The sequence below is a fragment of the Hesperophylax consimilis genome, unplaced genomic scaffold (genome assembly GCF_061612785.1).
Source record: "Hesperophylax consimilis isolate HC1 unplaced genomic scaffold, BYU_Hcon_1.0 scaffold_82, whole genome shotgun sequence".
NCBI classification, from domain to species: domain Eukaryota; kingdom Metazoa; phylum Arthropoda; class Insecta; order Trichoptera; family Limnephilidae; genus Hesperophylax; species Hesperophylax consimilis.
This window is the reverse complement of record NW_028301311.1, coordinates 93,558-115,158: the sequence shown is the minus strand read 5'-3', so window position 1 is coordinate 115,158 and position 21,601 is coordinate 93,558. Positions and strand designations below refer to the sequence as shown.

Here is a 21,601-nt window from a genome sequence, read left to right as displayed (position 1 = left end):
GTTGCTTCTGAGCACAGGTGCTTCATAAACTGGCGTGACAGTGCTAATGCCATGGAAGCCCACATTATAGCAGAAGGGTTCTCGAGAAGCATGGAAATGCATGGATTGAAATTTAACAAACTAGTTGGTGATGGCGACTCCAGCATCATGAAAAAAATAATGCAACAAATGCCATATGGTCCTAACCTTATAGTACAAAAAATAGAGTGCAAAAATCACTTACTCCGCAATTTTTGCAACAAAATGAAAGCACTTGGAAAAAAAACCAACAACGCTAAAGGCTTTGTACCAGTTCATATAAGGAAAAAGGTTGAAGCAAACGTTTTACGCATGAGAAGAGCTGTAGTTGGAGCAATAAATTACAGGAAAGAGCAAGAAAACACAGTACAAAGTGATAAAATAAAAAAATTGAAAATGGACATAAAAAATACCGCAAATCATGTGTTTGGTGATCATAAAAATTGTGCATCGTACTATTGCAAGCCGGAGAAGTATACTGATGATCCAAATTTAGTAAGCGATCTTCGAGATTGTGGAATATGGACTGATATCCAACAATTCTTATTGTCTCTAATAGCAAATGCAGAAAGTCTTATTATTGACGTGACAAATAACACTGTGGAGCAATTCAACAACGTTATCGCCAAATTTATAGGTGGAAAAAGGGTAAATTTTACTACAAGAGGATCTTACCAAGCAAGATGTTTTGGAGCAGTAGCTTCGTGGAATAGTGAATTGGCAACCCATTCAAGAATACAAAAGAAAATCCAAGGCCACAGTCCCGGCAAATACACGAAGCACTTTATAGAGAGAAAACGACGTTCGAAGGAGAATACACAAATGTGTCGAAAAAAAAACTAAAGTATAATGAAATTACGACAGAAAAAAGAAAAAAAGTTACAGGGCCCGATGAAAATTATGGTCAATTGGAATTAGAACCAGATATGCCACCTGAAATATTTGAAACGAAAAAAGAGGAATTTCTCAAAGAATTATCTTCAACGAATAAGGAAGAGCTCGAACGGAATACGGTAGGCCAAAGCAATAACAATCTCTGGGCAATTGAAAGACGTAAGCGGATAACGGCGTCTAACTTTGGAAAAATATATAAGCTTCGGCAAAAAACTTCAGTTACGGGAGTATTAAACTCTTTACTGTACTCACAATTCAAAGGAACTATGGCCACAAATTATGGAAAAGAAAATGAAAGCCTAGCAATAGAGCAATTTTCAAAAAAAACAAGTTTGCAGGTATCCGCTTGTGGGCTATTTATCGATAAAACCAAAAACTTTTTAGCGGCAAGTGCGGATGGCCTTATCGGTGAGGATTCTATAATTGAAATTAAATGCCCTTATAGTATAGCAAATATGTCACCAGAAGAGGGAATTGCACAAAAGATAATTGATTACTGTAAATTGGAAGACCATTCTTTAACATTAAAACGGAATCATAATTACTTCTACCAAGTACAAGGCCAGTTACATATTACTCGTCGTAATTATTGTTATTATGTTGTGTGGAGTCCAAAAGGTTTGCTGTATGAAAAAATTGAGAGGGACGATGAAATCTGGCAAAAAATCGTTCCACTGTTAGAAAATTTCTACCACCAATGCCTTTTACCAGAAATATTTGACGGTCGCATACCAAGAAATTTACCGGCGAGGGAAAGGTCTGGACCATAAATTGTTTTAATTTCATTGTGTAGATGTTAAACAGTATTTTTTTTTACAATAAAGCGTTTAAAAACAAAAAATATTAGATCATTGAAGAAGATTGAAAATGTCAAGTGATGTAGGAGGTATTCCCAAAAGTGCATTTTTCTGTAATAATATAACGTATTAAAAAAGTTAAATAAAAACTAAACTAGTTATGTGTATGTACCTAATATGTAGCACAATAAACAATATGGTGCCTCTTATACATAGATTTCAATATTTATTTGTATAATATGATATTATAATAACATAATCGATTCAACAACATGTGGTAGATGCATGTACCACTGAACATACGCTGTACCAGCATTCCATCAAACGATCAGTGGTGTATGTACTTACCATCACACATTTTCTTGTAAAATATAATTATTTTTTTTTTTAAATCTAGAACAATATATTTAGTCAAATATAAAAGTTTTTTTTGGTTCGGTAGTTGTATCTTAAAAAAAGTGTCCTATAAAGGGATAATATTATGTTGAGTACAACCTTCAAAAGTTATCAAAAAATATTTTGATTAATTTTTGTGTTCCATATCCAACTCGGCAATACGGAACGGAATCATCTCGGGGTCTGTCTGTAACAGGTGTTTTTTTTTCAATTTTCTTCCATTAATTTATTTGACGTAAACAAATTAAATTTGTCACAATAACTTTAGTAAATAAGCTCGGTAAGTATTGGCACACTCAAGATAAGTCACCAAACAGAAAAATAATTTAAAAAAAACATCGATAACTCGGGACATGACAACACTAGTGGACTAGTGTATCGATATAATTATTGAGAATGTCACATCACTTCGTTGACTGTATACGTATTCAACAAAACCCTCTCCGCCCCCCCTCACCCCCGAATACTGAGAGAAAGGGACACATGCACCTCAGCCTGATAATACCTAAATAAAATTGTCAAAATCGAGGTTTTGTAGTCCTCATTTTTCTACTCCAAACCTGAACCGATTTCCAAGATTTTTTTTACCAAATGTATTGGAAGAAAACATTCTATGTCTGTACGTTTTGCTTTTTTTAAAAATACATCGTTTTATTTGTATACTGAACGTTTGTTGATGGCGTTAAAAAAAGACAATTTTAACAATTTTTGAAGGGTTATAACTCCTATAAAAAGTAACTTATCAAAAAAATCAAAACGTACCGACACGCTTGCGGTCAATATTCATATTATGTAAAAAAAATGTTTTCTCTAGTGTCAAAATCCAGAGAGGGAAATGAGGAATACGTTTGTATGGAAAAAATACCACCCGGTTTCCTCTTAATAGCGAGTTCAATTTCATCTAGACAATCTGCCCATCTCCGATGATCACCACCGACGTACGAGCTAATAGCAGACACTAACACTCTGTTAATCCTTTCAACCGGATTATTTTGCGGATGGTATCTACAGTTGTAAAAGAGGTGTCTTATATGAAACTTGCTAACTAACGCTTTCATGTCTTTTGAAATATATTGGGGACCATTATCCAGAATTATTGTATCAGGCACCCCAAACTTGTAAAATATCTCATTTTCCATGATCTCAACAATATTCTTTCCAGTAGCTTTTCTTAATGGGAAAAGTTTAGAGTATTTTGTAAAGAAGTCAGAGATTACTAACAAATATGTATGGCCTTTTTTGTAGGAGCTGGGGAAAGGACCTAATAAATCTGTGGCAATCATTTGCCAAGGACGTTGAACCAATTTGGGATCACCCATTAGACCTGGTGGTAACTGATTCGTACTCTTATGACCCAAGCAAGTGTGACATTTGCTAATGAATGAGTTTACGTCGGCCGCCATCTTCGGCCAGTAATATTTCTGACTAATTCTATTCAAAGTCTTCATAATACCAAAATGAGCACACGAAGGAGGTACATGATATTGTGTTATTATATCTTTCCTAGACTCTTTAGGTACCACTTCTTTCCAGTCATACACTCTGTGTAGCGCTTCCATACTCTGTATGTGTTTGTACAATACTCCATTATCAACTTTCCAAGCATGAAATTTATTTGGAAAAGCTAGAACATTTCTACACATTTTATCGTACCACGATTCTTTGGTTGGTGAAGTTTGTCCTACTACAGCTAATTCTACGGGATCACGTGATAATGCGTCAGGTACTATATTATCTTTTCCTTTACGGTGTTCTATAATAAAATTGTATTGCTGTAACCTGACAGCCCATCTTGCTAATCTGCCTGTAGGAGATTTAATATTCACTAACCATTTTAGACTGTAATGATCTGTTATTATTTTAACCGGTATGACAGAACCTTCTATGTAAGCCCTAAATTTTTCCAGAGCAAAAATCATTGCATTTAGCTCTTTCTCTGTAGTTGAATGATTTCTCTCTTGAGCACTCAGAGACCTACTAATAAATGATATAGGGTGTTCTCTACCCGAATCGTCTACCTGCGTCAGGACCGCCCCTATCCCGGTGTTGGATGCGTCGCATGATATGATGAAAGGTTTTTCAAAGTTAGGACAAGCTAAAACAGGTGCGCTCACTAAAATATCTTTAAGTTTTTTAAAAGCTATATCTGCCTGACTGTTCCATTTAAATTTGTTTCCCGTAAATTCCTTTCTTGTTAAATTATGTAACGGAGCTGCTATTATGGAAAAGTTACAAATAAACCTTTTATACCAAGATAATATGCCTATAAAACGTCTTAAGCTTTTTTGCGAGTTCGGTATAGGAAAATTCAATCGCGCTAGAAAATAGATTATTGGTACTTACACCACGAGAATCTGCTAGTTCTTCTACACGTTCTATGAAATTGCGTACGCATGTGGATCCGTCAAAAACCAGATTCCATTTGTGCACGGGGAATGGCTTGCAGGAAGAGGATTGCGTTTCCGCCTGTCCCTCCGGCGAAGCTTCATTTTTATTCAGCATTGTCACAGAATCCTGAATCTTGGCCTGACTCCTCGTAACAATTTGCGGTTCCGACATGACGTGAAGAAACTATGCTATGTAGGTATGAAATAAATAATTAGCACATGTACCAAATATACACGACGACAATAATCTTGCCTCGTACCAAAAAAAAAAAAAATTTGACTACAGCGTACTGTAAGTCAATAAACAGTGAAAAACGCAGAGCGCTAGAGTTCTAGAGGGGACACTCAAATATATAAAATTTGTAGAATGATTATTTAATGGAATATCATCACGAAACAGATCCCCGGAGCATCAAAACCGCGAGCGACTGTCATCATAAATTCACAAATTAGCAAGATTAACACTTGAGATTTTTAACTACACTAAAAAACATTGAGCACAAATTTACATCCTACCCACAAAATAACACATCACTAGGTTTAAACCACGTTGGGAGGCCAAATGTACCGAGATTTATTGGTGTGTAATTTCTGAAAAGTGTGTAAACATAAAACTCATGTGTTGCACAATATTAAATAAGGGAATCAGAAATCAAAGAATTGCGTGAATGCTGAGAACAAAATTTATTGAGTTTAATTATCAAAATACTCATCTATTAAATTACATTAATATCAAGTTAAATAGCAAGAGACTCTACGTTCATTATTAAGATCAGGGCATGTTCAGATCGTTAAACAAAATCTGACTAGTGATGCGAAGATACAATACTAAAATGTTAATCTGCGGGTAGTAAAAATTAAAAGGATAAGTTTCACATCTCAAATATTAATCCTGCTTGATTATATAGGGCGCCAGCTCTTCCCAAATATCTTGTGAAGAACAAATTTATATTATTTAAAGTAAACCATTTTGTAAAATCTAATTAGCATGATGACAATCGCTCACGTTTTTAATGGCGCAAATCTCTCTGGAATCTGTTCCGTGACGTACGTCCTGACAGTTGTCCGAATTCCCTAGAACTGGCTTGCAATCTCAGATGTCTATGATTAAGTACCCGGCCGTGGCTGTGTTCACAATTGCACGCTTCTTGAGTTAATTAGTTCTTCCAAGCGCTTGACAACGGGGCGAGTAGTTTCAAATCGTTACATGTTGTACTGTTGCGTTCTACACAACTATGTGAGGAGTAGAGATGGTATAAAATATAAAGATAATTTATATACTGCACCAATGACTAGTCTCAATACCTTGCATGGAGGAAGAGGGGCACCGTCATCTTTAAATATCAATTCGCTCATTACTTCGTGAACGATGGGAGTGTTTCATGGCAAGATTCAAAAATATAATAATATTACAGGTCTTTTCTCCACTTCATCAATAAATAAGTCTGTGTCGAAGCGATCCATAGCTAGCTCAGGCGTGCTCTCGTTGTGACGTGTTGATCGCGCGGTGCCCGCAACGCTACTGAACGCTGAGGAAGATCTCCATAGTAATAAAACCACCGCACGATTCTATTTTCTAGCGGTTGAGTGGCATTAGCGTTAGTTCAGACACGGCGGATTCCGCGCGGATGCAAACCGAGAGGTTCCCATCCGCGCGGATTGAAAGTGTTCAGACACGCGCGGTGAGCGTGAGGAGTGGGGTAGGGTGACAGGGTGACGGCCGCTTCATTTCAGTAATGGAAGTCGAAGAAGCAATATGTGTGTACTTACTCCTAAAAAAAAAAAAAAACGAAAGTATTGGGTGCATCCAATTTTGCGTGATCGGCTCACCCATGGTCAGTTTATGACTTTATACCCAAAGTTGAGGAATTTTGAGTCTAAATTTTTTAACTATTTAAGAATGTCTACAAATTCGTTTGATGAATTACTTGAAACGATCAGTGAACAAATTGCGTTTTCTGATACCCATGTGAGGTCGCGCGTGTCAAAAGAAGAAAAACTCGTGATTACTTTAAGGTAAGGTCTTTATTTTTACATAATATCAGCATATATATATTTTGTATGATAGAAGACTGTGAGTCAGTGCTAATGCTTGATGAAGGAGATGGAGACGCTGGTGGGATTGTATATCCAGTTAAATATCCTAGTGGGTTCGAGTACTGTTGACTCTGCAAAAATCCTGTATTAGGCATGTTTTGTTGATTTATTATACGAACCGGCGATGGTAATATCTGCCCCTTCTCTATTACCTTGAGCAATTCGATTTTGGTAGCCAAACGCTTGTTTTCTGGAACTTTTTTTAGTTCCTTGTACAGCGATAAACAAAAAAGCTTATCATCATCTTGATTAGAAATATTATCATTGATTTGTCTCTGTATTTTATCTCGTGACTGAATACTCTCTTCTAATATGCTAGCCAATCGATCTTCTGATGCCATTTTAATTTTCTTTCTTTTATTGGGCAGGGAGCGTATTTCACGTGCGTTGACAAAATTGTTTTGGTCTTTGTTAATGTCTTCACTTTCCTCAGTTTTCGCTTCTTCTATGTTTGTTGTTGTTTCTTTGTTTTCTACCGACTTTTGAAGAAAAGAAAGCCGTCCAAAATACATGTATTTTGAACCTTTACATGCACCTGAACCAGAAGGAATTGATTTTCCTTTCTTGAATTCCTTATTGTAAGCATCACGTATGTTCTTCCACTTTTTTTTGCAATGATATACCTGAAAAAAATATCACTATCGTTAAGGAATTGTTTAGTCTTGTAAATTTGTGTTGTTATTAACATATCTGGGTACTGGTTGTTCCTTTGGAGAACTTCATTACAACTTTCGTCTTGGCAAATCTACAATTACGGGAATTGTCCGTGAAGTATGTCAAGCTTTGTGGAAAACAATCGCCAAAAAGCTCATGCCCGAACCAAGTGAAGACACGTGGAAGAAAATAGCTATAGACTTTGAAAAGTCTGCAAATTTCCCGAATTGCATAGGCGCCATCGATGGCAAGCATATAAGGATTACAATGCCTAAAGATTCTGGATCTTTGTATTATAATTACAAATACTTTTTTTCTATAGTGCTGCTGGCACTTTGTGATGCTAACTATTGCTTTACTTTTATTGACATTGGATCGTATGGAAAAAGCAGTGATTCTGCAATATTTAAAAATTCAGTATTTTATAAAAGATTAATAGAAAAATCATTACATATACCAAAACCTACACCAATATCTAACACAGATCCTACACCATTACCATATGTTATAGTTGGCGATGAAGCGTTTTGTTTATCGGAAAATTTAATGCGACCCTATCCAGAAAAAGGGTTAACATATGAAAAAAGAATTTTTAACTATAGGTTATCTAGAGCCCGACGTAATATTGAGTGCACTTTTGGGATTTTAGCAAACAAGTGGCGTATTTTTCATAGGCCTATAAACGTTAACATAGACTTTGCCGAAGACATAATAAAGGCATGTTGCGTGCTACACAATTTTGTTAGAAACAGAGATGGTATGCAGTATGAAGATACTTTATACACTGCGCCAATGAGTAATCTTAATAGATTACATGCAGGAAGAGGTACACCGTCATCTTTAAACATTAGAGATAGATATGCTAATTACTTTGTAAATGATGGTCGTGTAGAATGGCAAGACACAAAAATATAATCTTACGTATAAGTTGGTATCTATCACAAAGAATGTAAACTACTTAACTTAACATGTAAAATAAATAAAAATTATTAACCAAAAAGTGCCTTTTTTTCTAATGAATCCTCGTTTTCACAGAAAAATTCCACTAGCTCCTGCCAAGCTCCATTTTTGACAATTTTATTAGAATACTCTGCGCACTGGATGTCCCACAAAGCTGGTCGTTTTTCCACTTCGTCAATGAATAATTCGGTGTCGAAGCGATCCATTGTAACACGACCGATACGCGCGGATTTCACGAAGCAACTGAACGCGCCGATGCACGTCATAGAAATAGATCCGCGCGGCGTCCGCGCGAATTCATTTTCTGGCGGTCGAGTGGCGGCTACCGCGCGGATGCGTGGTCCGCGCTGTATTGTATGAACGTTCTAGTAGGATGCCATATTATTAAGATCCGCGCGGTCGATCCGCGCGGTTTGCATCCGCGCAGAATCCGCCGTGTCTGAACTAGCTCTAAGGCTTCCTTCACACGGGACACTCTGTGTCCGGATTCTGTGTCCGGACTCAGAATCTTGAGCCACTGGGCACCCAAATCCGCGGGACACTGCAGGGACACGCTGTGGCTCTGACGTCATCCAAAACCATCCTTTTTATCTGTATTCTTCACTCGTCAGTCAACATGCTTGAGCCAGAGGAGATGGTTGCACTTGTATGTATAATTTCAAATTGTTTAAAAAAAAAGAAAATAAAACGTAAAAGAAAATTATGGGTACATCCAATTATATCCAGCAGACAGGGAAAAGGGATTTTTCATACTGTTTTTAATGATCTATTGGAAGACGAAAAAAAATTTTTCAATTACTTTCGAATGTCAATTTCATCATTTTTTGAACTGTATGAGAAATTAAGGATTCCGCTGACATTTCAAGATACAAATATGAGAAAATGTATCCCTGGAAAAGAGAGACTAGCTGTGACTATTCGGTAAGTAAAAAAACAAATACTTGTTTAATTTAAAAACTTATATTTTTATAAAATAATAAACAAATAGAATACTAGATACATAAGTATTGAAAACTGTGCATTAATTAAGTAGGGAAATTATAGAATCATCAGACTCAGCAGTCATTGGTGAGGGTGTACATGTAGACTGAAGAGATCTGTTATCACCAGTCTGTGAGTAGTGAACCATATTTCCAGTTTCATTAGAATAACCAAAAGGCGCAACTTGCGATTGATGAGGCACTCTTGCAGGATAATGAAAATTTGGAGGTGAATTCATAGGAAAAGATGGAAAATGTGTTTGTGTGGGAGGGAGGGGGGGACTAGGTGCGTTATATTTTGCCAAAACTTGAAGGAGATCAGACTTAGCAAAAAATTTTTTATGTTCTGGAACAGATTTCAAATGGGCATGAAGTGAGAGCAAAAATAATTTATCATCATCTTCCTCGTCTTTCCGCAAACGTAAATTCATTGACTCCCTCAAAGTTTTGTTGAGAGCTGCTAATTGATCCTCGCTCTCAACCACATTTTGTTTCCTTTTTCTACTTTTACTTCCTGCAGAAGAGCTTTCGGGCTTATCTGTAGACGTCCCTGCCTGAGGATTAGTTGCAGCGTCGTCCTGAAGAAATTGTGTCGACTGCTCATCAGTTCCTTCGTCAACTGGTTCCAAACTTGATTCAGTACTACTTTTCTGAATGGCAGGTTTTAAAAAGCTTAGAATATCGAAATATACATAAGTTTTTCGGCTCGATGCTGCATCACCTGACTTACTTTGTTTTTGTTTTGCTAGTTCCCTTGAATAACTATTTCTCAGACTCTTCCACTTTCTTTGTATTTCAGCACCTAAAAAATATTGAATTTTGTTTACAATTATAATTAAGACATGTTTATACAAAGTTTAAACAAAATACTGCGTTTTGACGCAATCAATTCTTTTGTTTCAGATATTTGGCTGTCGGGTGTTACTTTTCGGACATGTTCTACACCTACAGAATTGGCTTATCAACAATTTCCAAAATTGTGCACCACACTTGTCTACTGATCTGGAATTTAAGATCTGAATGGATTCCTTTACCAACTGAAGAAAAGTTTAGGAATATCGCAGAGGGGTTCAAGCGAAATGCCAACTATCCAAATTGTATAGGAGCACTAGATGGTAAACACGTTAGGATAATTAAACCCGCTAATTCAGGGTCTCTGTATTATAATTATAAAAAATATTGTTCAATTGTTTTACTCGCAGCTTGTGACAGCAACTATCTTTTTACTTATGTCGACATTGGATCGTATGGAAAGGATTCGGACTCAGGTATATTTCAAGAATCCCATCTTTGGCGAGAAATACAATCAAATACATTGAATATTCCTGCATCAGTAGCTATAGGAAGTAATCAAAATGAAAAAATTCCATTTGTTTTTGTAGGAGATGAGGCATTTGGTTTATCTAAACATGTTATGAGACCTTATCCTGGAAAATGCCTAAGTGTGAAGAAAAGGGTGTTTAATTACCGTTTAAGTAGAGCACGAAGACATATTGAATGTGCCTTCGGAATACTTTCCAATAAATGGCACATTTTTCACCGGCCGATAAACGTAGAAGTAGATTTCGCTAATTATATAATTAAAGCATGCGTTGTTTTACACAATTTTATAAGAACAAGAGATGGGTTTAACTTTGATGATACCCTAACCTGCCCAGGGTTATTAGATATTCCAGATGAACCCGACAATGGTAACCGCCGGGTGCAACCAATGAAAATCAGAGAATCGTTTGCTGACTATTTTGTTGGTGAAGGGAGTTCGCCATGGCAGAACAACAGAATTTGACTATTTTTGTGTATTTTTATATATTTACTTCAAAATGTTGCATTTATTTAGCCCACATAATTTCACTAAGTAGTAAATTAATTTATGCACATAATTAATTTAAAAAAATGTTTCTTTCTTTACTTATAATATTCCTGATGTAATTTTCATTTTATTATTAAAGTTTATTTACTTATATTGAAATAAAAAATCAACAAAAAAGTGTACAATTATTATTACTTACTTTTTTCCACTTTCTTGTCTTGTGGGAGTTCCTCAAAACCTTCTTCCATCTCAACAAAAACTTCCAGCCAGCACTTTTGCTTAACTATTTTATTGCTGTATTCAGCTAAGTTATTATCCCAGATCGCTGGTCTTTCCCGAACCATTTCAATGAACTTTTCTATATCGAAACTCGCCATAATGTAGAAATAAAATAAATAAAATGAAAACAAAATAAATATATAACAGAGAAGCGAATGAAGAGTTGTGTCCCGTGAGTTAACTTTTGTTGTCTTCTTAGTGTTAAAAAAAAGAATATAACTTGTGGATGATTTATCCTTTATTAATTAATTTAAACAATACAACTTAAAATATGTAAGTACAATTTCAAAGGGAAACTATTAAGTGAACAATACGACAAGCAAGTGCTTGGATTCGATACACGGAATGGAGTCGTCTGGAAGCTGGAGTTGGGGTTTATATAGTCCATGCTGGTGCGGTGGAGTGGGGCGTCATCTTCCTATTTTCGGGCTGCGTGTCAAAGTGTCAATGTGTCATTCCGATAATGGGGTTATTGTACCAGTGCACGTGGAACACGTGGTCTTTCTTAAATCGATCCTTTGTTTTGGGATTGCTGCGCGTGTGGCCGCGTGTTGTTTTAAGTTCATCTAAATGTTCGTTTGTTTATTAATGGTCTTCTCCAAGTAGCCGTAGAAGGGTACGTGTTGATATGTCGTTTCAGGGATTGTGATTAGAGTATATCGTCCCGGTGATTGTCCTTGTCCGGATGCAACTGCTATCCATAAACTATTAAGGTTTAATAGTTTATTTTAGGCGAGATGAAGTGCTGGTTGTAATGGGCGTGCTGCGATGTCTTCCTGTAGGTGAGGGTCGTCTTGGGTGGTTAACTCCCCCCCCCTAAAATTGAAACTCCTTCGCACTGTGAAGGGTTTATATCTTCTCCAAAGGATATATCCGATGGCCGTAATTATCAAGCAGCTGGTAAGTGTGATGTGTATAGTTCCTTCAAATCCCGTCGTGGTGGTAGGGATATCGAATTCTCTGCGTGGTTCTTGTATTTCATCTACATGTAGGATGGGTAGTTTTAGTACATGTAATTCTTCCTTTGAATATGTGATGAGTAATGTTTCTTGGTTAACGATTCTTCCCATAGTGAAGGTTTTGCCTTGTATACTGCACTCGTCATTTGTTACAAGTACAGATTTGGAAATTACTATATTTTGTTGGTGTTGAGGGCATTGTGCTTGTAATGCTGTTGGTTCGTTGCGAAACAGGTACATCATATTATCTCCAATGACATGTGTATATTCTTCTGGACATATAATCTGGCGTAGACTACAGTTTTGTTCGCTGTGGTTTTCTAGTACGGTAGTTGTGCAGTCATCAATAGAGTTGAGTTCCTTGTTGCATATGCTGAGGCTGTCTGTAATAACTTGGCACTTGTGTGCATTATACATCTGCTTTCCATCTCTCAATAATCGTCTCGGTAGGAGGTGGGGTTGGAAACATTTATTGTTAGTTTTGGAAATGATGGGAATTATTTCGTTATACATATAAACGGTGCGTTCTACTAAAGTTAGAGAGAGAATAAAGTGTAAAGTTTGTTTAACTTTAACGAATTTAACTTGCAAAAAGCGTTGAATAATATCAAAATCTTTAGAAGGTAGTTGTTCAGGATTTACATGTGAAATAGATTCCATAAATACCTTCGGTTTTATAATGCTAGGGTGGTACATTCCATGAGAGGCAAACGTGATAGCTTCCGTAATTCTAGTTATTAACTCGGTAATAGTTTCCGTCTGATAAATCAAATGTGTAATCAACAAGTCTGTTTTATCTTCATAATGGTCATGGCTCATTTGAGACCAAAGTACCAATTGATTATGTGAAATATTTTTTAGTTTGCCGTAATAATCCTCCAATGTTCTTGAACTCAACGAGATTCTCTTTTCATTTATATTTTGGTTAGTTTCAATTCGTTGCACTAATTTATCCAAATCATTATCATCTAAGTTTCCCGTAATTCCTTTAATTATTGAACCGAGTCCGTTTATTAGGCCTCTTTTATTCCTATTTATAACTAAATTATCAATTATCTGATTATTATGATCTATTAAATATTTCAAACGTTCTAATCCTACGTGTGGTAAGGTTACATTGTTACATTTTATAAGTTTATCGTAATTAATTCCTAGTTGTTGCGATTGTTCAATTAGTTTAGATAAATCTAGGGTATGAATGACGTGCCACTGTCCTTCGACGGCTCGTGCATTTCCCAGGGGCGCGACGATGAAGTGCTCATTGTCTGCTAATTGGCGGATCCGTAGCGCTTGCGTCATGGCCGTCAGCCTGAAACAATTTAACACTGTCTTTGTGAATTGTTGTTAGGCCTCTCAGACTTTTATATTCAAGTACATTATGTGGTAGTATTTTAGTAATAGTGAACGGTCCTTTAAATTTATTGTTATGTTTACCCCGTGCGGTAACCTTTATAAGTATCTGTTGTCCCACGGACATTTCTTGCTGCGTACGTGTTTTGTTTACTCGTTCGCGTGTTTTATTTTTTGTTTTATGCTGTAAATCATGTATCAATTTTTTGAGTTCTTTACATTGATTTGCGTGGTCGGCTACGTAGCTTTGGGTAATCACACCATTAGGTTGTTGTGCCAGACGTAATGTGCGACACACAAGACTGTAAACAGGGCGGTGATCCCAATCCGTGGAGGCGTATGATGCCTTCCTTCAGTGGCGTGGAGGGGTAGAACGGGGCGTCTCTGTAGCCGTTGTAGCTGGTCCGATGCTAGTACTCGTCCTTGCTGTAGAGTCCGGGTCTTTCGTAGGGGCAGAGAGGTCCGGGGTGAGGCGAGGGTCAGAAGAAGAAGAGAAGGCGAGTAGAGTCAGAAGTCGGAGCGAGGTAGAAGGCAGAGCAGAGAGAAGTGTAGAGCTGGTGGAGGTTGCTGGATATCTAATTTTTCAAGGGACTGTTGCCCGTTTTATAGGACCCCGGCGGCCTTCGCTGGCTGAGCGACGCTCACACGGGCCCGCTTTCACTTTGATTCCTGGAATCGAAGCCCGTGTTTGTGGCGCGCCCGCGGCTCGCCGCCGGGTTGGCTACCGCCTCTCGGCCGGTAATTTTGGGCTCGTGGTCGAACGCGACCACGGCCTCTCTTTGTTCAGACACGATCTTCAGAAACGCGCTTGGGGAACGTTCTGACGGCGAAGCACCTCGCACGCCATGACGGCGCACGGCCCCTTGCTTCGGGCCGGGGCCGAACGTTCCCTCTCGTATAAGCACGACTCTAATAATCGTGCCCGAATTAAATGATCTCATGATTGTACCAGCTCTAACAATACTTCTCTGCCCGTATACCTCTATCCAAGCTCCGACGTTTCATTTATTGATAACATTTTCATTTTACATTGCTTCATACATTTACATCTTTACATTATTACATACATTTTATACAATTTTATTTCTTTAGGACAGTTAGGATTCATTTAATTTTATTCCACAATTCTATATTTATCTTATTATCCTAATCGTGGGTGACCGCGGCCGAGCCCGGAGCAGTACGTCCGTCACACTCCCCCCGTGGAGCTCGGCTACACCCATTTTAGCGGGAGGCGTGCTGCGACTTGGTGCGGCGTGGTCCCCGGCGTCCAGTCCCCCTGAGGTGGCGAGTTCGTCGGGGCGGCGTCTGGACAGGGCCTTTGTATGTGCCCTTGGAGGCGGGATCACAGGCCGGCAGGAGGACCGCGATCTTAACTGCCGGTCTGACATAGGTCCCCGTGCTGGTTTTGACCTTCACGGTCCTGACCTGTCCGTCCGGGGCTGGAGTGGCCTCGAGGATCCGTCCCCGTGGCCAGCTGTTGCGGGGCAGCGCCGGGTCCGCAATCAGCACCAGGTCGTCCTTTTGTAGGGGCTGCACTGGCTGCTGCCACTGCTTCCTGGCGGCGAGAGTAGGCAGATACTCGCGGACCCAACGCCTCCAAAACATGTCCGCGAGCTGTTGGCCGATCCTCCACTGCTTCCTGAGGCAGACCTCTTCCTCGGCCGCCCCGTACATGGCCAGGTGGGGCCGCCTCCCCGTTGAGCCCATGAGGAAGTGATTGGGCGTCAGCGGTTCCTCGTCTCTGGGGTCGACCGATAGGTGGGTGAGCGGTCGGGAGTTAACGGTGTACTCCGCTTCAGCCAGCGCCGTTAGGAGGGTCTCCTCTCTTGGCGCTCTCGCCTTGAGCGTAGCTGAGAGCGCCCGCTTAACAGAGCGTACGAGCCGCTCCCAAGCTCCCCCCATGTGGGGACTGCGGGGCGGGATGAAGCTCCACTCCATCCCTTGGGTGGTCGCATAGTTTTGGACCCTTGGGTCCCGACAGATGTCTTCCACGGCGTCCCTCAGTTCCTTGTCCGCGCCGTGGAAGTTGGTTCCGTTGTCGGACATCAGGGTCGCCGGCTGGCCTCGCCTTGCCGACATTCTTTGAATTGCCATTATGGCAGAGTCGGCACTTAGTGCGGTGGCCAACTCCAGATGCACCGCCCTCGTCGATAGGCACGTGAAGAGGGCGACGTATCGCTTCTCCTTCCGGCGCCCGATGGTTACCTCTAGGGGCCCAAAGTAGTCCATCCCACAGTTGGTGAAGGGCCGCACATGCCGTGCAAGCCGGGATGCTGGTAGGGGTGCCATCATCGGGGGAGACGGCTTGCCCCGCCGCATTTTACAAGCGGGGCACATGTGTTTTATGCGGCGGAGAACTGAGCGCAGCTTTAAGATGTGGAAGCTGGTGCGCAGTTCGGCCATCGTCGTCTCCACACTCGCATGATCGGCTCGGGTGTGGTATTGTTGCACCAGCAGCCGGGTGTAGCTGTCACCACCGTCCAGGATTATGGGTGACTCGGGTACTCCCTTCACTCCCTTGACTCTCGAGCCCATTCTGAGCACCCCGTTGTGGATGTGGGGTGCGAGGGAGACGAGGCGACTGCTGCTGGGCACGGCCTGCCCCGAGTGGAGCTGGCGTAGCTCTGCTCCAAAGGTTGCTCCCTGGGAGTGCCTTATCCACCGCCATTCTGCGGCCCGGAGCTCCTGCAGGACTAGGGGGCCCTCGGCTGGCCTAGCGGGTCCCTGGCGGCATCGCCGAATGAACCGCAGCATCCATGCTGTGGCCCGGATCAATCGGTTCCAGGACGAGAACCGCAGGATGGAGGGCAGCCCATCCTCCACGGCGAGAGTAAGGCCCACGAAATTTGGCCGCCTTTCCAAATTCTCGTCACCCGGCTGTTGGCTCTGCCGTTCCTGGGGCCATTGGTTACTCGGCGCTGTCAGGAAGGAAGGGCCGGTGAACCACCTTCCACTCTGTGTGAGGTCCGGTTCCTCCAGGTCCCGGGTTCCGATGTCGGCTGGGTTCAGCTTGGTAGGGACCCAGCGCCAGCTGGCGATGTCGCACAGCTCGTCAATCTCCCCCAACCTGTTTGCCACAAAGGTTGAGTAGCTGCGGGGGTCCGTACGGAGCCAGCACAGCACCGTGGTGGAGTCAGTCCAGTACGAGGTGGAGGTGATAGGAGCCTGGCATTCCCTTCGAAGAGTGTCAGCCAGGCGGGCAGCCATGAGCGCAGCCTGCAGCTCGAGGCGGGGAATGGAGAGCGGTTTCAGCGGTGCCACCTTGCACTTGCTGGACAAAAATGTGGCGGTGCTGCTCCCCTCTCCCGTAGTCTCCACTAGATAGGCCACGGTACAGCAGGCTGCCTCAGACGCATCGCAGAAGAGGTGTAGAGCGAAGGAGTGGGCCTTGCTCAGCAGGCAACGTCGCGGTATGCGGATGCTCAGGCCTTGGAGCATTTTGACCCACTCGGCCCACCTTGCTGCGTGCGCCTCGTGGATGCGCTCATCCCAGCCGACGCTGGACCTCCAGACATCCTGCAGGAGAATTTTTGACCGCACCGTGAGGCAGGCCACGAAGCCCACGGGGTCAAACACCCTCATGACCGTGCTCAGCAGCTGCCTCTTGGTTGGGTGCCGGATGAGCTCGGCCTTCTCCGTCTCCTTGAACTCATACATGAATGTATCGTTGACGGGATCCCACGACAGGCCGAGCACCTTCTCGGTTTCACAGGCGCCGCTGCTGATGGCTATGGCCGCCTTGGCCCTCTTCTCTGCCGGCACGCTTTGGATTGCAGCGGGTGCGTTGGAGGCCCAGCTTGCCAGGTGGAAGCCTCCCCGGGATAGGAGGGTGCTGACGCCTTGTACCAGCGCCGCAGCCTCGCTCACGGAATCGGCGGCGTCCAGGTAGTCGTCCATGTAGAATTTAGAACGCACTGCTGCGGCGGCGGCGGGGAATTCTGCGGCGCCTTGGTCGGCCACCCTGTTGCGGACATATTGCGCGCTGCTGGGAGAGCAAGTGGCCCCAAACATCATTGAGGACAGCTTGTATGTGGTCGCTGCCTCTAGTGGACCGGCTCGCCATAAGAAGTATTGCGCTATTTGGTCCTCCGCTTTTATTTTGATGCGGAGGAACATCTCCTCTATGTCGGCGGCTATGGCGATCTTGCCCTCCCGGAACCTCAACAGGTTGCCCAACAGGGATGACAGCAGGTCGGGCCCGGTTAACAGCCGGTCGTTCAAGGAGGTTCCCCGGCAGCGGCTGGCGGCGTCAAAAACAACTCGCAATTTCCCGGGGCTGTTCGGGTTGGTGACCGCGAAGTGGGGCAGGTACCACCTCCGCCGTGACGGTACGCTAGCCTCGGCGTCGGGTACCTTGACTGCGTACCCGCGCTCTATCAGGTGCGAAATTTTGGCCGCGTATGCTGCCGCCAGTTCGGGGTCGCTTTTCAAGCGCTTCTCGAGGGCGTTGAGGCGGTTTACGGCGCACTGCCGGTTGTCGGGCAGCCACACGTCGTCCTCTCTCCACAGCAGCCCGGTCTCCCACCGACCCGAGTCCAGCGGGCGTGTTGTTTGTTCCATTATGCGCTCGGCGCGGCGTATGTCGGCGGACACCCGGCTCACTGCGGTCACGCCCAGCGAGTCAACGGAAAAGTGCCTTCGTATGAGCTCGCTGATTTCGCCCATTTCAGCCGTCTCGCCGATCACGTTTAGCGTGGTACCGCTATCCACGTCCCGCCGGGTGCCCCCATGTTGAATCCAGCCGAGCGCCGTCCGTGACGTCATGCGGCCGCCATCCTCTTCTTGGACCTCCCGTGACACGATCAAATGAACATTGTCCTGGCCGATTAATAGCCGTGGTTTCACTTGCCGGCGGCCGGCCACTGTTTGTCGCGGGAGGTCTAGGTCGGACACTGTGTGAGCCACCATCGCGTATTCACAGCCGTCACCGCGCACTGACAACTTGACCCGCTGCGACTTGGCATCCGACGAACACATGCCGTTGGCGCCGTGAATGCGCAGGCCGCGGATCGGCCCCGCGGCCCCAACAATGTCTGCCACTTCGGCGTCAACGAGGGTCACCGTCGAGCCCTCGTCGAGCAGCGCGTGCACGGTCACTTGGCCCCCGGGGCCGCACAATGTCACAGGTAACACTTTAAGCAGCACCTTTCCCGATTGGTCCCAGGTGTTTGTCACTGTCTGCGCCTCGGGGCCGCGAGCGTAAGCGGCGTCGTGCAGTAGGCGATGGTGGGGAACCCGGCACGTTCCCACCCCGCAGTTGACACGGTATTTACACGTTTTAGTTTGGTGCACACCGTCCAAGCACTTAAAACATATCCGGGCCCCTTTCACCAACTCCCATCGCGCACCCACTGTTTCACTCGCGAACTTGGGGCACCGGAATAACTTGTGCGTAGCGTCTTTGCACAGTGTGCACTTCACTTCACTGCGGGGTTCCGGCCGCTCGTCGGTAACGAAAACGTTGTCGCGGTGCGGGCGGGCGGCCCGCGGATGCTCGGCCATGCTCGGACGCGCTGCTCGGCCGCTATCGGTGAGGCCCGACCGCGGCACCGCGTTGGTCAGCCGCTTCAGGAACCCGGCGAGCTGCACCACGGTGGCGGCCTGGGCCTGGTCGGCCACCCTGTCCAACCATGAGAGGCGGAGGGCGAGAGGCATCTTCGACGCGATCTCGCTGAGTAGGGCCGGGTTGGAGAGGTAGTCGCTCCTCAGATTTCCCAGTGAGGCGACCACGTTCTGTACCGCCCCGGAGAACTCTACCAGAGCTTCGGTAGACGCATCCTCCGGCAGCCGAGTGAGCCGCCTTATTTTGTCAAACATGACAGTGGCGATGGAGTGCGCGCCCCCAAAGCGGTGCTCCAGGACGTCCATGATTTCCGGCACCTGCGCCGGGTCCAGTAGGAGAGGGCTGACGGCTTCGCGCGCCTTTCCCTTCAAGGCACGCTGCAGCCGCATCAAATTCTCGGCCGCCGTCATCCCGCAGGTAGCCGTCGACTGCAGGAACTGTGCCTTCCAGGCCTGCCACTCTATGGCGTCGCCCGCGTAAGGCGGCAGGTCCTTGGCGCTGGACTGCCGGGCGATGAGCGACGCCATCCGCTCATCCTCGGGGTGGGAGCGGGGTGTACCGCCGGCCTGGGACTGCCGGAGGGCGTCGGCAAACATGGCCGTCACCTGGGCGAGAGGGACACTCCCCTGGTTCACCCAGTCCCGCGTCTGCCTTGCTGCCTCGTCTGCGCGGTTGAACGCCCCGTATCCGTCCATGTGGGGCTGCGGTGGCGAGTCTGCACTCGGGGGAAATGCTGGGAACTGGGCGGGCCCGCGGGTCACACCGGGATAGCCATACTGCGGCTCCGGCCCACCCCGCAGCGTCGCGACGCCTGGGGAAGCGCCGTCCGTGAGTGGATGCGCCGCCTGGTTGTCCGTCCCGGTTTGAGCCCTCACTGCATGGCCAGTGGTTTGCGCCTCCGCTGAGTAGCCAGGACGCGGCGCAGTGGTGTGCGTCTCCGCTGAGTAGCCAGGACGCGGCGCGGCGGTGTGTGTCTCCGCTGAGTAGCCAGGGCGCGGCGCAGTGGTGTGCGCCTCCGCTGAGTAGCCAGGACGCGGCGCAGTGGTGTGCGCCTCCGCTGAGTAGCCAGGACGCGGCGCAGTGGTGTGCGCCTCCGCTGAGTAGCCAGGACGCGGCGCAGCGGTGTGCGCCTCCGCTGAGTAGCCAGGACGCGGCGCAGTGGTGTGCGCCTCCGCTGAGTAGCCAGGACGCGGCGCAGCGGTGTGCGCCTCCGCTGAGTAGCCAGGACGCGGCGCAGTGGTGTGCGCCTCCGCTGAGTAGCCAGGACGCGGCGCAGCGGTGTGTGTCTCCGCTGAGTAGCCCAGGTTCCGCCCGAGGCCGCTAGATGGCGCCGCCGTCGGTGGGTACTCTGCCCGTGGAGCTGTGGCGCGCGTCTCCGCTGCGTGGTCCGGGTCTCGCCCGAAGCCGCTAGATGGCGCCGCCGTCGTCCGGTACTCCGCCCGTGGAGCTGGGGCGCGCGTCTCCGGTTGCCAGGCTGCAGGGGAAGCGGTCCGCGGGAGGCCCTTCAGCGTGGCGATCAATTCGGCAATCTGTCGGGCGCTGTCCTCCTGCAGCTTCTGGTTGCGCCGCCTCTCAGCTCGTAGCTCGAGCTGCACCTGCCGGAGCGTGTCCTCGCTCGAAGCTTCGCTTCTCGACGAGGCGTCGGCCATGGCAGGGGGCGTCTGTGGTGGTGACGCGTCGGAGGGGCCAGCCAGAAGTTCCGCTTGGGGGTCAGAGGGGGCCAGGGGGGCGGTAGGCCGGAGTCCGGGGGGCGCGGCTGCGGCCGCCCCGGTTGGTGTGGGATCATCGCTTCCTTGCGATGAGTCCCCGTCAGCGCTGTTCTTCCCAGAGCGCAGTGAAGGTGACATCTTCCACGGAGAGATCCGGCGGCGAAGGACCACTTATGTGCCAGACGTAATGTGCGACACACAAGACTGTAAACAGGGCGGTGATCCCAATCCGTGGAGGCGTATGATGCCTTCCTTCAGTGGCGTGGAGGGGTAGAACGGGGCGTCTCTGTAGCCGTTGTAGCTGGTCCGATGCTAGTACTCGTCCTTGCTGTAGAGTCCGGGTCTTTCGTAGGGGCAGAGAGGTCCGGGGTGAGGCGATGGTCAGAAGAAGAAGAGAAGGCGAGTAGAGTCAGAAGTCGGAGCGAGGTAGAAGGCAGAGCAGAGAGAAGTGTAGAGCTGGTGGAGGTTGCTGGATATCTAATTTTTCAAGGGACTGTTGCCCGTTTTATAGGACCCCGGCGGCCTTCGCTGGCTGAGCGACGCTCACACGGGCCCGCTTTCACTTTGATTCCTGGAATCGAAGCCCGTGTTTGTGGCGCGCCCGCGGCTCGCCGCCGGGTTGGCTACCGCCTCTCGGCCGGTAATTTTGGGCTCGTGGTCGAACGCGACCACGGCCTCTCTTTGTTCAGACACGATCTTCAGAAACGCGCTTGGGGAACGTTCTGACGGCGAAGCACCTCGCACG

The 21,601-nt window shown here is 45.7% G+C and overlaps 2 protein-coding genes and 1 pseudogene across 2 annotated transcripts; all 3 read right to left on the bottom strand.

Annotated features, from left to right (window-relative positions):
- Positions 1–5,157: 5,157 nt before the first annotated feature.
- LOC149408763 (uncharacterized) lies at positions 5,158–8,631 on the bottom strand (annotated as a pseudogene).
- A 486-nt stretch (positions 8,632–9,117) lies between these two features.
- On the bottom strand, positions 9,118–11,439 carry LOC149408762 (uncharacterized). Its single transcript, XM_089650463.1, has 2 exons — positions 11,193–11,439; positions 9,118–9,985 (listed from the first exon to the last, which is right to left on the bottom strand). The coding sequence occupies exons 1-2, from the start codon at positions 11,368–11,370 to the stop codon at positions 9,225–9,227; spliced, it is 939 nt and encodes a 312-aa protein (XP_089506589.1). The 5' UTR covers positions 11,371–11,439; the 3' UTR covers positions 9,118–9,224.
- A 3,366-nt stretch (positions 11,440–14,805) lies between these two features.
- LOC149408761 (uncharacterized) lies at positions 14,806–20,994 on the bottom strand. Its single transcript, XM_089650464.1, has 2 exons — positions 20,409–20,994; positions 14,806–20,021 (listed from the first exon to the last, which is right to left on the bottom strand). The coding sequence occupies exons 1-2, from the start codon at positions 20,992–20,994 to the stop codon at positions 14,806–14,808; spliced, it is 5,802 nt and encodes a 1,933-aa protein (XP_089506590.1).
- Between the last annotated feature and the right edge of the window lie 607 nt (positions 20,995–21,601).

Bases quoted from the DNA above. Each gene is read 5' to 3' on its own strand.
- LOC149408762 (XM_089650463.1), bottom strand. From the start codon at position 11,370: ATGGCGAGTTTCGATATAGAAAAGTTCATTGAAATGGTTCGGGAAAGA. The intron at 9,986-11,192 runs GTAAGTAATAAT...AATATTTTTTAG, and splicing joins AGACAAGAAAGTGGAAAAAA to GTGCTGAAATACAAAGAAAG.
- LOC149408761 (XM_089650464.1), bottom strand. From the start codon at position 20,994: ATGTCACCTTCACTGCGCTCTGGGAAGAACAGCGCTGACGGGGACTCA. The intron at 20,022-20,408 runs GCTACTCAGCGG...CTGGCCATGCAG, and splicing joins CACCGCTGCGCCGCGTCCTG to TGAGGGCTCAAACCGGGACG.